Source organism: Anarhichas minor, unplaced genomic scaffold (genome assembly GCF_050575085.1).
Source record: "Anarhichas minor isolate MPS153535 unplaced genomic scaffold, ASM5057508v1 ptg000023l, whole genome shotgun sequence".
Classification (NCBI taxonomy): Eukaryota; Metazoa; Chordata; class Actinopteri; order Perciformes; family Anarhichadidae; genus Anarhichas; species Anarhichas minor.
Genome location: NW_027466469.1, coordinates 4,183,505 through 4,200,000, shown reverse-complemented (window position 1 = coordinate 4,200,000; position 16,496 = coordinate 4,183,505). Strand labels below are relative to the sequence as shown.

Here is a 16,496-nt window from a genome sequence, read left to right as displayed (position 1 = left end):
TATTTTTACTTTCCCAATTAAGAGATTTTCCAAAATATAAGTCCTTCTTTTGAACGTTCAAAAAGTTAATTTCTTAATATTTAAGGTGCTATAAAAAGGGTTTTCTTAATAATTCCAGATAATGACTGATGCATATCTGTTCAAGACATCTTTGACTCCACCCATACTGAAAATTAAACAATTTTACTGTACCAATTAAGAGATATTTAAAAGTAAATGTCATACATTTGTACCGAGGAACAGGTAATTTCTGAATATTTGAAGTGTTATAAAAAGTATTCCCTCAACAATTCCAAACAATGATTGATGTATACAGGTGCATCTCAATGAATTAGAATATCATCGAAAGTGTGATATATTTCGAGTGTTTAGGCTATGGCTTACAGCTAATAAAAACCCCAAATTCTGTATCTCAGAAAATTAGATATTACATAAGACCGATTAAAAAAAGGATTTTTAATACAGAAATGTTGGCCAACTGAAAAGTATGTCCATGTACAGTATGCACTCAACACTTGGTCGGGGCTCCTTTTACATGAATTACTGCATCAATGCGGCATGGCACGGAGGAGATGAGACTGTGGCACTGCTGAGGTGTTATGGAAGCCCAGGTTGCTTTGATAGGGGCCTTCAGCTCGTCTGCATTGTTGGGTCTGATGTCTCTCAACTTCCTCTTGACAATACCCCATAGCTTCTCTCTCCTCAACACATGTATATCAGTCATTGTCTGGACTTATTGAGAAAATAGTTTTTATAGCACCTCAAATATTCAGTTATTATACGTTTTCTCGGTTCAAATGTATGAGTTTTAATTTGAAATATCTCCTAATTAGGACAGTAAAAATGTCTAATTTTCAGTGTGGGTGGAGTCAACGACGTCCTCAACACATGTATATCAGTCATTGTCTGGACTTATTGAGAAAACTGTTTTTATTACACTTCAAATATCCATTTTTTAGATATTTTCTCGATTCAAATGTATGAGTTTTAATTTGAAATATCTCTTAATTGGTACAGTAAAAATGTCTAATATTCAGTATGGGTGGAGTCAACGATGTCCTCAACACATACATGTCAGTCATTGTCTGGAATTATTGAGAAAAATATTTTTGTAGCACCTTAAATATTGTGATATTACCCATTTTTGTCCTGAACATATATGCATTAGTCGTTGTGTGGAATTATTGAGAAAAACATATTTATAGCACCTTAAACATTTAAAAAATGTGCCATTTGAAGATACAAATTCAGTTCAGAGTTTTTGCTTCGTAAAATATCCACCGTCAGTCAGGTATTATTAACTTCCAGCAACCCTCAAATCAAAGAATAAAGACACTTTACGCACAATTTAGGTGTATTTTCCCTTTAACTCAGGAGATGCAGGTAGCATGTTTTATACTTAATGTGAATATAATTAATTTAATCTAATTTCATTATGCAAAATGTATACTTTGTTGGCATCTTATTTTGAAAACCGGATGTTCGTCTGTAGAAAACCGGAAGTTTTCACGTTAATCTTTCCGCTAACTTTGCAAAATCTTTCGCTCGCTCCCGTCCTGTGCCGTTTGGTTGCGTTTACCGTAAGTTTCAGCGTATAGGTGCACTACAATTTAAGTGTCTGCTGAGTTGACCACGGAGATCTGAGTGTCTGCTGACTTGACCGCAGTGCAGGACTGCGCCCTCGTGACAGAGTAGCTTTTAAAGCCGGGGAGCACACACACACACATGCAGGGAGGGAGGGAGGGAGACAGAGGAGGAGGAGGAGGAGAGGAGAGACACAAAACACCCGATCTGCAGGTTGGAGTAAAGATCCAGCGAAACTCAGCAGAACCACACATGCACACACTCAGCACAAATGTCAGTTAGAGCAAACACATCAACACCAACAGTGGAAGGAAACATGGGGTCTCTCAATACCAAGTACGGACTTGTGTACTTTGGAGTATGGACTTCACTTGGCAGATGGGACTTGGAGTCCAGACTCCCAAGGACGGGAGGACGCAGGAGGGTCAATTGGAACAGCAGCTTACTTGATGACTTCACCGCATTGGCCGGTCTTTCTTCACATACTCACGCACACGCATACATATAAAAAGCCAGTGTCGGGAAAAGGGTTGTGGAAGGTTGTTGTGGATGTACGGTGAATTAATTAAGAAAGAAGAGCACCAAAAGTATATATTAGACATATAACACTAACAAAAATATGATAAACAATGGATCAGATCCGGATTGCGGATATCGAGAAGCTGAAGAGGAGGCTGCCCAACTCACGAGACGAATCCATCAAAGAAGAGCCAAGATGCAGCAGAGGATGGAGAGGAGACGTGCCATATTAGCATGCCTCACTTGCTTTGTAAGTCTGTCTTAACATTATAATAGGACTTTGTAATTGTTTTTTTGTTATAAATATACCTTTAATATCCTGGGTTGAATTTGAAACGTAAAATGTTTATTCACAATTTATCAACTAGTTTCTCAAACAGAGACAGATGCGCTCAGCTCGCTCTGTGGCAGCCTTCCCTCTCCTCTTCTCTTGCCACTGCCTCGTCCCTCTCTGCCTGCTCTCTCATGAAGTCCATCAGCTCCACCGCTAATAATCATAAATGCTTCATACCGAGAGCTGATTTTCTTGAAGAGAATGGATAAATCCCCGCTTATTTCAATTTCAAATACGTGTCTGACGTATATCCTGTGTGTTTTTGAACTGTTTCCTGAAGAAAGGGGGGTAAATCAAGCATGGGGGACCGGGGGGGGGGAGGGATTTCACTTTCGGCGTATCGGTTTTTACGCTCGGCGAGGCACGGCGCCGTTTTGATTTTGACTGGCTAACGATTCTGTCAATCAAGCCCACGTTACCCCGATTCATTAGTGGACTATGACGCGTATAATGAATATAAAACCTGTAAGCAAGAACTCTAAGTTACAAACCTCTTTTTATACATTTACAAACATGTTAACAAGGCATCCTATAATAGAATGACGTCACTGGTGATCAAACATCACATGTATCACCTGCATTAACGTGTCACCTGTGTGTGCTTTACATATCATGGCGCCATCTTGTGGTTGGAATATTAAATACAACAAGTTGTCTCCAAACTAAATAGTAACAGTTGAACTTAACATGTGAGGATTCATCTCAAGTCTCACATGTTTGTGGACTCACACATGAAGAAGCTGCTGAACGCTTTGCCCTCCTACATACAAGACACACTGACATGCTGCTGAAGAGCAGAGCTCTCATTGTTGATGAGAAGGATTTACTAGTAACCAGAGATGTGGATTCATTCTGCTCCTCATGAGGCAGTTTGGAGCTGATCTGTAATGATATTTGTCTTGAGTTCAGTGGTGAGTTAGAAAAGCTACAAACAAGTATTCCCACTAAACCCACTGACAGGAACACTCTGATGACTGCAGGCAGTTTGAATCCTAGACCACTGAAAGAAGGTCTTCCTTTAAGACAACTACACATTGTAAAATAATTGAAAGAGACTTTAATATAAAATCATTGGATCTTAAAAAAAAGAGTTCCAAACAGACGAGTTTCCTTCTCAATAGACTGATTGTTCTTACAACAAGATCAGAGTCTTTGTTCTTCTTGAAACAAGATTACTTTCTTTATCATGTAAACCTTCAATTTGTTCACATCCATCAGTATGACACATCAATTCAGACAACAGCAACATTTAGTCTTTCAAACAAATAAATGTAAATTTAATTAAAGATATCTTTACAGAAAGTGGTGAGAACAAAATATCTTGGATAAAAGAAGCTCTGGTGATTTCTCTCTTTAAGACACATGCAGTGGAAGAGAAACAACAACAAACAAATACATCAATACACATTTTCAACAAACATTTAGACCTCAGAGAAGTTTACATTTTCCTGCAGAGAAATGTCAGTTCAGGTCAACAAAGATCATCATGAGCAGTGATAGCCTCCATGGTTTAACAGACACAGGAAGGAGCTCCACCTAAAGAAACTCAAACATGTACACAACAATAATGACAAGATGTCAAAGTACCGCCCTCAATGTTTGATTGACAGGTGAAAGAAATCAGGTCTCAGCGAAAATGGACACAAAATGAGTTTAACAGAAATTAATCTGCTGTTCCATGAATCACTTCTGTCTATTTTAGTTTACAGAACTCAGCAGTGGCTCTATGATAACCAAACAACCAAAGTCCAGCATAGAGAGGCTGAGTGAATGTGGTCTGGACTCTGTGGAGGAGAGTCATGGTTTCAGAGACGCTGTAGAAAGACAGAATACCTGCTCTGTGATCCAGGTACACTCCTACTCTGGAGGACTGAGGACCTGAGACGGGAGTTTGGATCTTGTTGTACAAAAATGTAAAACTGTTTTTGTTACAACGTAACGCCCAAGATTTGTCATTAAATCCAAAACCACATTCATAAAAGCTCCCTGTTCTGCTGATATTCTTGTATGCGACTGCTACATAAACTCCTCTTCCTCTCCACTCCACCTCCCAGTAACAACGTCCAGTCAGACTCTCTCTACTCAGGACCTGACAACATGTAGTGAATCTGTCTGGGTGACTAGAATAAGACTGTTGTTCTCTCATAGCTGTTGCTTTTCTGTTCCCCTCAGATAATAACAGCCATGTGTGTGCTGTGTTTGGATCCAGTGTGATTTCACTTGAATATCTTAAGAACTCAGCTCTGGTCTTGGGCTCTGCTTGTGAAGGTGACAGTAAAACGTCCACTTCAGTCACTGCCAGTGAGACGTTTGTCCTCTTCTCTCTCAGAACGTCCTGTAGTTTATCTCTGACTTCTGACACAGCCGCCGTCACGTCCTCAAAGTAGCTCAGAGGACGGATATCGATGCCGGACGAGTCTGTAGGTTCTCTGAGTGGTGACAGTGAGGGGTAGTTGTGTAGAAACTGGTTGTGATCCTCTGTGTGTGAGAGCAGCTTCAGCTCAGCGTCTCTCCTCTTCAGCTCAGAGATCTCCTGCTCCAGCTTCTCCTGAAGCTCTTTGACTCGACTCACTTCACTTTTCTGCTGGGATCTGACCTGCTGCTTCACATCGGAGCTTCTTTTCTCCATGAGACGGATCAGCTCGGTGAAGATCTTCTCGCTGTCCTTCACCGCTTCGTCGGCAGAGCGATTGACGGCCTCCACCTCCTGCTGAAGCAGCTTCACGTCTTTCTCTCTGTCCTGGATTCTCTGCTGGATGTTTAGTCGACTCACCTCCAGCTCTCTCTGCCTCTCAGTCCTTTCTGCTGCAGCTGAGACTGTGTCGTGGCCTTTGTGTTCATCCACAGAGCAGAGGTAACAGATACACTGCTGATCAGTACGGCAGAACATCTTCATCACCTCATCGTGACGAGAGCAGATGTTCTCCTGGAGCTTCTTGGAGGGGTCCACCAGCTTGTGTTTCTCATAGGCAGGGGATTCATAATGAGGCTGGAGGTGTTTCTCACAGAAAGAGATCACACACTGCAGACAGGACTTGAGGGCTTTCCGTTTCCTCCCAGTGCAGACATCACAGGACACATCTTCAGGTCCAGCATAGCAGTGATCAGCAGGAGCAGCTTGGAGTCCAGTCTTCTTCAGCTCCTCCACTAAAACTGCTAACATGGTGTTTTTCAGCAGGAGAGGCCTCGGTGTGAAGGTCTGCCTACACTGAGGGCAGCTGTGGAGTTTCTTCACATCCTCTTCATCCCAGAAGCTTTTAATACAGTTCATGCAGTAGCTGTGTCCACAGGAAGTAGTCACCGGATCCTTCAGTAGATCCAGACAGATGGAACAAGAGAAGGCTTCCCGATCCAGCTGAACTCCTTTCTGCGCCATTTCACCTCTCAGTGACAACGACTGTCTGAGTTTCGCTTCACTAGAAGTGACTCTGCTTTGACTTCTGATCTGAACAACATGTGTTTGTTCAGTGAATGGAGCCTGTCAGCTCTATCGCTTCACCACCATGTTGGTTACACCCATCTTTAAAACTGTAGATCTGAAGGGGAGGGAACAAGGAAACACGTGGACAGAGTGGAGCCGGCTGTGTTTGAGAGCAGGAGGAAGAAGGAGGGGTTATCAAGCTGTGCTTCATTCCAGGAAGAGGAGCAGCACTGTGAATGTGAACTTTGCTTCCTCATTTACAAGCAGAGCCTCGGTTAAAACCTGCTCCACTTTAGAAAACATTTCTCTTTTTTTATTACAAGACAAGAGACAATACATAAACATAACAACAAGAGGACGACAAGAACAGTGAGATACAAGCCAGCAAACATCATATAGTGTGTGTGTGTGTGTGTGTGTGTGTGTGTGTGTGTGTGCGTGTGTGCGTGTGTGTGTGTGTGTGAAAGAAAAGACCATAAGAAAGTACAAAAATTACAAAATAACAACAAAAACAAAGTCAGGGGCAGTATCGCCCCGACCACTGGCAGCAAACCACGACCAGGGCACCGTCAGGGAGCTCCAGAACAGGTCAGTAGGATCAGCCAGGCCGGGTCAACCGGGTTGAATATTATTTCATTCATTCATTATTATATATATATTTTTCTTGTATTGATTGTATTTTATTTTATTTATTATTATCATCATTCTTCTTTTTTTTTTAGACTGATCGGTCCAGAAAAACATCTTGAAGACGTTCTAGTTTCTTCACATTTGGTCTCACAGGTGTCCAGTTGATGCAGGTGATACATGTGATGAGATGATCCTATAGGATGCCTTGTTATGAAGCTTTATACATTATAATGTGTTAAGATTGTGCTTATTAAGCATTATAGACATGACCTTCATATATAATGTGTTACATAATTCTTTATTAATTAATGATTAAATATTATTCTGGTTGACTGACAGGCTTTTATTGATGGCTGATGTGAAATTGAGAAACTCAAGACGGTTTATTAAAGACTAATAACATTTCTAAGTGCAGACATGATGATTTATTAATTACATTGAGAAACATCAGCATTTTAACCAATAAATAATTTGTATCAACTCATTTATCAGAAAGTAAAAAGTATAAATATATATATTAGAGTAACAGACCAACATTTTGGAGAATGAAGCACATGAAGCAGAAACATACACATGGCATGGCACATGTGCTGAGAGTGTTACCTGCTCTGTAACTACTCCATCTCTCTGAGCTTCAGTGGTGGTGAGTTAGAAAAGCTGGAAAGAATTCCAACTCTCCCTTTGACACAAATTTCACTTCTGGATCAACTTTTAGATGTTAAATTAATGAAAAATGGTGAAAAAACTACAAACAAGTATTCCCACTAAACCCACTGACAGGAACACTCTGATGACTGCAGGCAGTTTGAATCCTAGACCACTGAAAGAAGGTCTTCCTTTAAGACAACTACACATTGTGAAGAATTGAAAGAAACTTTTAAACCTTTTAAATAAAACAAGTTCCAAAAAAAACAAGTTTCCTTCTCGACAGACTGATTGTTCTTACAACAGCTGGTTTTCTGTCTTCCATCATGTTTTGCCGCTCCAGAGCTATTAACATCGTTGCCTCTTAACAGTATTGTAGGAAAAAAATAGCATACAAGCTCAGTTAACCCTTTACATACAGATTACAAAGGATGATCGCCGACCTCACGTGTCTGTAGGAAATATGCAACTCTGCTCCCAGTTCTTGCTGTTTGGACACATGTTACCTGCAATGCTTTCAGCTAAAAATGGGTCAGTGCATTACAACAATACTCTGGTATATCCAGGGCCCTGAATCAGAAAGTGCGGCTAGTGAAAACCCGGAGATGAGGAAAACTCTGGGTTTCAGATCCATAAACTCTGGTGAACCTGACCCAGACACGCCCTTTTATTCCCGCTTTATCAAAGGTTTCCTGTTTGTCAGATTATAAACCCTGCGTCCATATTAGTTTGTTATTTAGGACTATTTTAACTAACCAGTGTTATCCGCTGTCCTCTCATTTCCTTGAACAGCGTTTTTCTGACATCACATTCAAATATTATACTCGACACTAAAGCATTTCTACTTGAATGTTTACTGCACATTAATTGTGTAATCTCTGTATAAACGGTAGAAGTCAACATGAAGCTTTAGACCCGGAGGATCAATGAATAATAACCTCCTGATGTGATTGGTCGCACTGATGGAACATCCGACAATACTGGAGATCATAAGTGAGGTTTTACCTCTGGAGTTATAGTTGTATAGTCTGAACATGATTTACCAACATCGCAGTGACTGTGTTTACATTTAGTACATGAGTTGAAGTAGCTGAAATAATGCTGATGAGCCAAGATCCAATTTAAAATACATTTATTTAACGTGCAAATCCTGACACACACATTACCACTGGATCAGACTGTGAGCTTACAATCATGTCTCCGATCGATACACTTTTTGAACCAATACTGTTCATCTTCAGTGTTCCACGTCGGGAATGTTCAACTCCAGAGTTCAGGGTTAGGCTCAGACTTTGTTGAAGCTGCTATCTGAAGCAGGAATTTGAGACGTAAACCATCGAGAGCAACGATTGTCTTATTGAACGTCAGTGTGAGTATAACTGTCTGATTATATGAAGGTACATGGGGCCTTGTTGCAGGGTCCTGGTCCAGGTCTCATCATTCTCCTTGTGACTGCATCTGTTTACAAAAGGCCTCAAACTGCTGCTGCTCCAACTCCGTCATCACCTTGTTCAAGGCATAAATCTGCAAATCAAGAAGGGAAGACAGCGGACGCAGCTGGTCATACAGGAGCGAGAAGTAAAGTGGAACACATCACATTTACTACCAGAATAGACTGTGTGGTGTTAGGTCACCTCGGCTCTCTGGCGCTGCTTGTGCTCTTGCTGTGCAGACTTCTGCCGGGCTCGGTCTCCTCTGGTCGGGGTGGAGTTCAGCTTCGGCTTGTCTTTACGGCAGGCTGGCTCCATGGCGACGGTCCTCCAATCAACCTGGGAGGTTTAAGATAAATACAATATGTCTGACACTTATTGTTAAATAAGCTTGCTTATCTATACATATACAAACAACCCAAAGCGACATGTTTGTCATTCATAATTATTTTTAATTTGAATAACATAACTTGCATATCGCCAGCACACAGAAACAGTAAATGAGCCATTTCCAGTAAGCTAACGCTAATGTTAGCTTAAGCTGTCGGTTAGTTTACAGAGTAACAGTCAAACCCGCAATAACAGTTGTGTTCCAGTTAACGGTGCTCCTACCGTGGGATATAAAACGGCGGAAAACAGTAATATAAGTTGATTAAGGTTGAGTTAGCCGGAGAGGTGGATGTAGATAGTCCTCAGCCGACAGCTGTTCACAAGGTGTCACCAATAAACAAATCCGGCTTTCGCCGTCAAGCTTTACTTCAAAGGTTCCGGCTGGTTTTGTTTCCGCCTTACCGCCATCCAGCGCCGCTGTCTTCAAAATAACGAATTAATACATATAAGAAAAAATATAAGATAATAAAAAAAGAAAGAAAAAAACATAACTATCTGTATTTTCAACATGTCCCTCCCTTAAGTAATCTCATCTCAAGTTCTTTATATTTCATACAGTATACTCAAACATTCATGAAAAACAACCCTTCATGTCAACAATATGCAAATCAATATACAATTTCTAGATTTCCTTGCTTATTTTTCCAATGTTATTATTTTTTTATTTTTTTTACAATTTATCAATATAAATGTGCCGTATACGGACCACAAAGAGCATATAATGAAGTAATGCTTTTTGAGCATTCATCCATTTAGTGTTAAAGTAGCCAGGAGAAGAAATCCCAGAAGAGCCTGCATGTTCATAACTTCCCAAAATAAGGTAGAAGAGCAAACAATAATGGATACGTTTAAATAGTGTGTGCAATTGGAAGACAATGTTCATGTTCCACTAATCTGAAATGACCAAGAAATCTATCTTAGAAAACATTATGAAAGCTGTGCACAGTGAACTCGGTAACTAAGAAATGTTGCTGCTTACAGCAACATTTACACTTCATTGCTGTGAGCTTCACATGTGAAATTCCACTCTCCTTCATTGTATTACGGAGGTGGCAAACATCTCTGAAAACCTTATCAATTCAAACTACAGTACAAATTGCACAGCTAAACATGTGTCAGTTTTTTGTGAGTTGGGTGAATTGGAACAAATGAAGCCCGCCAGTTTGAAATTATATATGAATAACCGATTCATCTTTCAGGATAAACACTGTGCTGTCTGTCTGTAGGACCACCAGGGTGGAGGTTGGCTCCCAGAGGTTTCCCAACAAAAGCAGCAGCAGGAAAGAGTGAAATTGTATTAACCACTACTACTGCCTGCTAACTGGGTCCGACCACAAGATGTCGCTCTCGTCTAATAGCCCAGCTATACTCATTGGATTGCGCATGAGTTTGCATTAGCACAGATATTTCGGGCATCGTGACGTCATTCAACATTGACCTGATGTGTGTGTCTGACTGTGATGGTACTTTTGGAAAGGAGAGTTCGATAGGAGAATATTAAGAAAATGAAACGGTTTTCTAAGTGTTTTCCACCTATTTCCACTTTTGATTCAGACTCAGATCACACACACACACACACACACACACACACACACACACACACACACACACACACACACACACACACAGACTGTACAGACTCCCCTCAGGGCACCTCCTCAGTGCATAAATCAGCTGAGTGAGGAGTGAGCCCGACACCAGCTGAGGGGTGGTCCAGAACACATTTATCACCTCAGAAACCAAAACAGTCATTACGAAGGGACAGAATCACTAAACACTCTCACATACAAAATGAGGTAGATCGTACCTCTCAGACCAAACTACCTGACAACTCTGATAGTCTGATAGTTGTGAACTCGAGTCTGAATTTGTGCATGTGTGCCCTCTGGCAGTGCTACGCCATGGAGATTTATGGTGCGGCATACCAACGGTTTACCTGGATTTATCCTCCAACTACAGGAGAGTGCTCTCCCTCGAAATAATATCCTGCCAAAAACAACTGCTGCTGAACGCTGCAGACAACAGCCAGGCCTGCTGCTCCATATGCACAGCAGCATAAAGGAAAAGCACACACTTTTATAAAGCTGGGGAATCAGCAGCAGAAGTTTAATGTGGTCCCTCAACTGCTTTTTGGTAAAAACACTTGAAAAAGTTGAATATACAGGAATACCTTTGTCTGCTTTGCGGCTCTCTGTCAGCATTTAAAGGGGACATGTCGTGCTCATTTTAGGTTCATACTTGCATTTTGTTTTTCTGCTAGAACAAGTTTACAAAAACACATTATTTTTCTCATACTGTCTTTCTGAATATACTTGTATTCACCCTCTGTCTGAAACGCTTCGTTTTAGCGCCTGTCTCTTTAAGAACCCCGTATGAAAACAAACCCAGTCTGCTCTGATTGGCTAGCGAGAAAAATATGGTGCACCTTTGCAAAGGTAGTTCTCAAATCGAGGGTGGAGATAGTCACATTGGGGGCGGTATAAGTTAATGAGCCTGCATGTGACTTAGGAAGGGGAGTCAAATCTGATTGGCTTGTTGAATCACATGTTTTTGGATCTAGGCAGCCCACAAAAAAACGGACTGAGTTGCCTTATTTTTCAGTTTGTGCGTTGGTAGACTCTTCAGATACCCAAATGTGAGCAAGCACTGAAAAAGTCCATTTTTCCTGATATGTCCCCTTTAATACAACACACTAGTTATTTCGCCTTAAAGTTAAATGTGCTGCCACAAACCCCCAGAGTTCAAAGGAGGGGGAAAAATCTTCAGGATGTAAAAAGTTAATGTGAAAAAAAAAAAAAAACAGAAGACAAACTGGGCAGTCAGGGTGTCATCATGGCTGTCAGAAAAGCACACCACCCAGAGAAAACCCAAGGTGAAAGACGTCACAGTACTGACCACGCTGTTTGATTGACAAGCTGTTTCTGGGACAGTCAAAGCACAAACACCCACCCAGTAATGACTGAACCAAACGCAGCAACACATCACAGGACAAAGGTGGTGCAGGTGAAGCGAGCGACTACACGGCGCCTTAATGAACCTGCCGACATGTCGGTAATATTGTGCAGATGATGTTACATTAGTTCGGAAGCATGACTAAATAAACAAACTACTACTTTGTTAAAAGTATGATACAGTAGGGTACATGTCATGCATGAGAACAAGGTTGATTCCATTTTATAACAACTCGAGCCTTTTCATTTGTTTGACCATAATTTCAGTTGTGATAACATTTTACTCACCAAAGTAAATGCTGAGAGCTGAGAAAAAACTGCAACATGCAGAGAAGTTTGATTAGAAACAGATCAGACGATCACACAGGTTGCAAACAGATTATCTAAACCACTCTTTTTGTGAGTAGAAGAAGAAAGTAAATATATTCAAAATGTGCCAATCGTTCCTCATTGAACAGCAAAACTGTCTGCGCACAACGACGTAAAGTACCCTTAAGGTCAAAGGTGAACCAGGTGGTTGGTCTGAAAATGAGATACATGTTTGCAGTTGGGTAAACTACAAAAATAAAAAGGCAAAATAACTAGCATGTTATATTAAAGGGGACATATCATGAAATACTTTTGCAGTGCTTGAACACAGTTTTTGGGTGTCTACCAACCCACAAACTGAAATAAGTTAACTGAGTCAGTTTTTCTGTGGACTGCCGAGATCAGAAAACATGTGATTCAACAAGCCAATCAGATTTGTCTCCTACGTCACATGCAGGCTCGTTAGAATGTACCGACCATGTTGCACCATATCATGCTCGATATTACTTTTCTACTTTAGTTTCTAATAGGCCCTGATGTCAGTAAGGCTTCTTATACACTTTATATTTTTACTCTTGTATTTAATCTTTAATCTAATCATATATTTTTCTAATTTAGTTGAATTTTGCAGTGTCAGTACTACTTATTTTACACTTAATAACAGTTATTCTATTGTTCATATATGTGTATATTTTATTCTATAGTTTTGTGTTATTCTTCTTTTGTAATCTTTGATCAAACTCTGGCAAGAATGTATTTTGGGATTAATAAAGTTCTATCTTATCTTGTATTTTTCTCAAAAGCCAATCAGAGCAGACTGTGGTGGGTCTTAAAGAGACAGGCGCTTAAACGGAGCGTTTCAGACAGCGGGTGAATACAGGTATATTCCGACAGACAGTATGAGAAAAATAATGTGTTTTATGAACATTAAAGCATGTAAACATGTTCTAGTGGAAACCCAGAATACAAATATGAACATGAAAATGAGCATATGTCCCTTCTAACCAGCAGCAAAAGCCAACCTGTTCTTCGTTTCAGAGGGAACTTGTGGCAGACAGAGGAGGAAAAGAGATGCAAAGGTTAAGAAGTGAGGGAAGACTAGATGGAGAGATGGTTAAAGTTTTATAGGGTGGCAGAGAGTGCCGGGGAGGGGAGGGATGAGGTGCGGAGAGACGGGCCAGGGAGACGGCAGCGGCACAAGTGTGTGTTAGAGGCCTTGTTCTTCCAAATTAAACTCTCTCTCCGGGGGGAAGCGCAGCTCTGACTGCTCTTTCACACCAGCGTCCCTGAACACACAAACTCACCACAACCTCCTAGCCCTCGCTCGCCAGTGCTCTGCCAAAAAACACACACGCATACACCAGCGCGCACACTCACACACACACACACACACACACACACACACACACACACACGTAAGCCTGGTGTGTACAAATCCCCATAGACATGTACATATGCATACAAACACACACACACACACGCAGTCTTTCAAAACTAAAAATAAACAACCACGGTGACTGTGCCTAAAATAACTGCACACACACACATGCGCTTACTGTACACGCAACCACAAAAGCCTTCGCTCTGTCGCTCTCTTCGCACCTGAACCCCGATAGACCTGCTGCAGCCAAAGCAAACAGCAAGCAGCAACCAGTAAAAAACAAAAAAAGAGTAAAAGATATGGACAGGATATGACCTGACAAGCAGGGGTCAGTGTGTGTAATGCAGCACACACACACACACACACACACACACACACACACAATCCTGTCAGCTTGTATTTGAGGTTTTCTTTTTTGATGCCGGGAAATGTTTTCAGATTTAATGCCGTCTTAACACCACTCCGCTACACATTTACAGTTACAGGTATAGCTGCCTGGTACAACGGAGGACCCGCAGAGATGAGTGCCTTGCTCAGGGGCGCCTCAGCAGAATCTGCTAAGGTGTGAAAGAGGATGTTAATGAGGTATTTATTGGATGGTCATAAGTTTCAAGTCTCAAGTGTGTCAGAGCAAATCCCAAATCAAGTCTTCTTCTTCTCAAGACAGAGTCCAAGTCAAGTCTCAAGACTGTGAGATTAAGCCTCATGAGATCAAGTCTCAAGTCCTTGAGGTCAAGTCCAAGTCAAGACTAAAGCCCTCATTGAGTCCAAGGCCAGTCAAAGGTTTTTTAAGAATGATAGAGATTGAGTTGCAAGTCTTTCAGACCTAAATACTGCCTCTTAAAATTAAATGGCAGTTCTTTCAATAATCAAATATTCAGGTTGTGTGGCTTTGTAAGAACTGCCACTGTCTTATTTTTTCTTAGTTCTGGGATTTCACTAGATTGAAACTAGCTTGAAGTCAAAAGTCAAGTCTCGCCTTTAGTGAGGATTCAACTCTCCAGTATCACAGCAATCAAGTCCATTTTTGCAGACTTAACCTTTGTTACGTACATGCCGTGTTTTTTTTATACAATGCACTTTAATTTGACAAATGTAAAAAGGGACTGAGTGACATAAACTGTATGCTACCTCATAGTGCAGGTTCTACTCAGTGTTCTTAAAGTTGATGTTGCTATAAAAGGTGGGTCAGTTTCACAGCAGTGAACCAGATAGACAAAGTGATCAGGGAGAGAAAACAAAACAATGTAAGCTATATATTGCAGAGGAAAACTTTGGCATGACAGGGTCTGAAATGACAGCATGATGTGCTCTCACTCACACTCACTGAGACCAGAGAGACAGACGGACAAAGAGCAGCAGGGAAATTTGCAGCAGGATATTGAAAAGGTGTCACCACGGCCTCTTGACGTGAGGTGACCATTGATGGATTACTGCACAGGTCTACCGGACACAGGCCCCTGGGGGCCCAAACTGTCGGGGGTTCTCCCCGGCCTTCACCGACAAAATATCAGAGACACGAAGCAACCAGGTAGAGGATGAAAATGACGTCAAAGAAACATAAAACAAGAAGCAACAAAGCGACTGCGCAACTAGGACGAACTGGCAGTGAATAGATGGATCTGGGCCGGTAAATGAACTGCGAGGCTGATGAGATGGGAATGAGATGCAGGTGGGGGACAAATGCAGAGGGCAGATGAGGGAAGTGGGAACAGGTGTGTAGATGGGCGGGGGGGCAGTCAGGTGATGGGGAAAGGAGAGAAAGTCCGAGGGCATCTGGTGGATGGATGGGAAATGGCAGTGAAGGGCCTGTGGAGTAGTGAATGAGATGGACTGTGACACACTGAGCTACTTGATGAGTGGAGTCAGTCAATCAACTACTTTCACTGATCTCTGGTCCTCCAGCTTCTGTAATGTGTGCAACACGTCGGTGGCCTCATGTATCAACCCTTGGCGCTCTAGGTTCCCCTCTAGCGTCAGTTTTGGATGTGACATTACATGCATACAGTGTCTTTTCAAAATAAACTTCCAACATGTTTACTTAGCTTTAAGTTTTACTGACACAACAAAACTACTTTTAAGGAAGATAAGGATTGTTAAGGGTTGTGGTTCGGGTTAAAATAAGTGTGTTTGTTACGTTTAATAACTACATTTGTTACATAACTGGCTTTGGTTAAGTACAGAAGTTATGTTGCAAAGTAAGGTAGAAAAAAAGTCAACAATGACTTGGTTTCACACAAGACAAGAACTTTATTTTGTTTATTTGTATATTTATTTAATTAAATAATTCATTAATGAATCTATTTGGTAGTGCTCATTAATCAACATCAATGTTTGGCTTAACTTGACAGCTAATTTGCAGTCCCGACACAACTTAAATGACAAGTAATAAAAAAGCCTTTTCTACATCATAAAGTTACATTTTAAAGTTACTTAAAACTTAACATAAATTATTTCAAAGGCTTGTCTCTAAACGCAGAAAGTAGCCTCTATGGCTAACTGCATGGCAAGAGCCTTTACTTGTGTGAAATTAAAAAATACTCAACTACAAGTTATTCTCCTTTATTTAATATTATACTTAAATAAAAGTATTAGCAAAATGCTAAGTATTAAAAATAAAAGTCCTCATTCTGCACAAACATGGCCTCTGTGACTCTGGCCTCTGTTATTTATCTGACATCAGATCGTTAATACTGATGCATCAATGTGTAATCGGTTGTAACTGCTGCAGATGGAGCTGTACTACTTCGGGGGGGACAGGAAGGAGTGTGGAGGAGTGAGAGGGCGGGTAGAGGCTGATGAAGGTGATGGTCATGCTATAGGAGGAGGACAGAGGGGAACAGTGTGTCCTTTAAGTCCGTGTGAGAGAGACAGCAGGGTCAGTGTGCTTGGCCTGGCCGGG

At 41.1% G+C, this 16,496-nt stretch overlaps 2 protein-coding genes and 1 long non-coding RNA gene across 3 annotated transcripts; 1 reads left to right on the top strand and 2 right to left on the bottom strand.

Annotated features, from left to right (window-relative positions):
• Nucleotides 1-3,479: 3,479 nt before the first annotated feature.
• LOC142955507 (tripartite motif-containing protein 16-like) lies at nt 3,480-5,940 on the bottom strand. The gene has a single exon (XM_076097048.1). The coding sequence runs from the start codon at nt 5,811-5,813 to the stop codon at nt 4,131-4,133; it is 1,683 nt and encodes a 560-aa protein (XP_075953163.1). The 5' UTR covers nt 5,814-5,940; the 3' UTR covers nt 3,480-4,130.
• Nucleotides 5,941-8,248: 2,308 nt separating this feature from the next.
• On the bottom strand, nt 8,249-9,301 carry svbp (small vasohibin binding protein). Its single transcript, XM_076097051.1, has 3 exons — nt 9,176-9,301; nt 8,768-8,902; nt 8,249-8,657 (listed from the first exon to the last, which is right to left on the bottom strand). The coding sequence occupies exons 2-3, from the start codon at nt 8,879-8,881 to the stop codon at nt 8,571-8,573; spliced, it is 201 nt and encodes a 66-aa protein (XP_075953166.1). The 5' UTR covers nt 8,882-8,902; nt 9,176-9,301; the 3' UTR covers nt 8,249-8,570.
• A 3,609-nt stretch (nt 9,302-12,910) lies between these two features.
• LOC142955429 (uncharacterized) lies at nt 12,911-15,634 on the top strand. Its single transcript, XR_012955852.1, has 2 exons — nt 12,911-14,179; nt 14,258-15,634. It is a non-coding gene; the product is annotated as an uncharacterized LOC142955429 (long non-coding RNA).
• Nucleotides 15,635-16,496: the final 862 nt, after the last annotated feature.

Bases quoted from the DNA above. Each gene is read 5' to 3' on its own strand.
- LOC142955507 (XM_076097048.1), bottom strand. From the start codon at position 5,813: ATGGCGCAGAAAGGAGTTCAGCTGGATCGGGAAGCCTTCTCTTGTTCC.
- svbp (XM_076097051.1), bottom strand. From the start codon at position 8,881: ATGGAGCCAGCCTGCCGTAAAGACAAGCCGAAGCTGAACTCCACCCCG. The intron at 8,658-8,767 runs GTGACCTAACAC...CTTGATTTGCAG, and splicing joins AGCAGCGCCAGAGAGCCGAG to ATTTATGCCTTGAACAAGGT.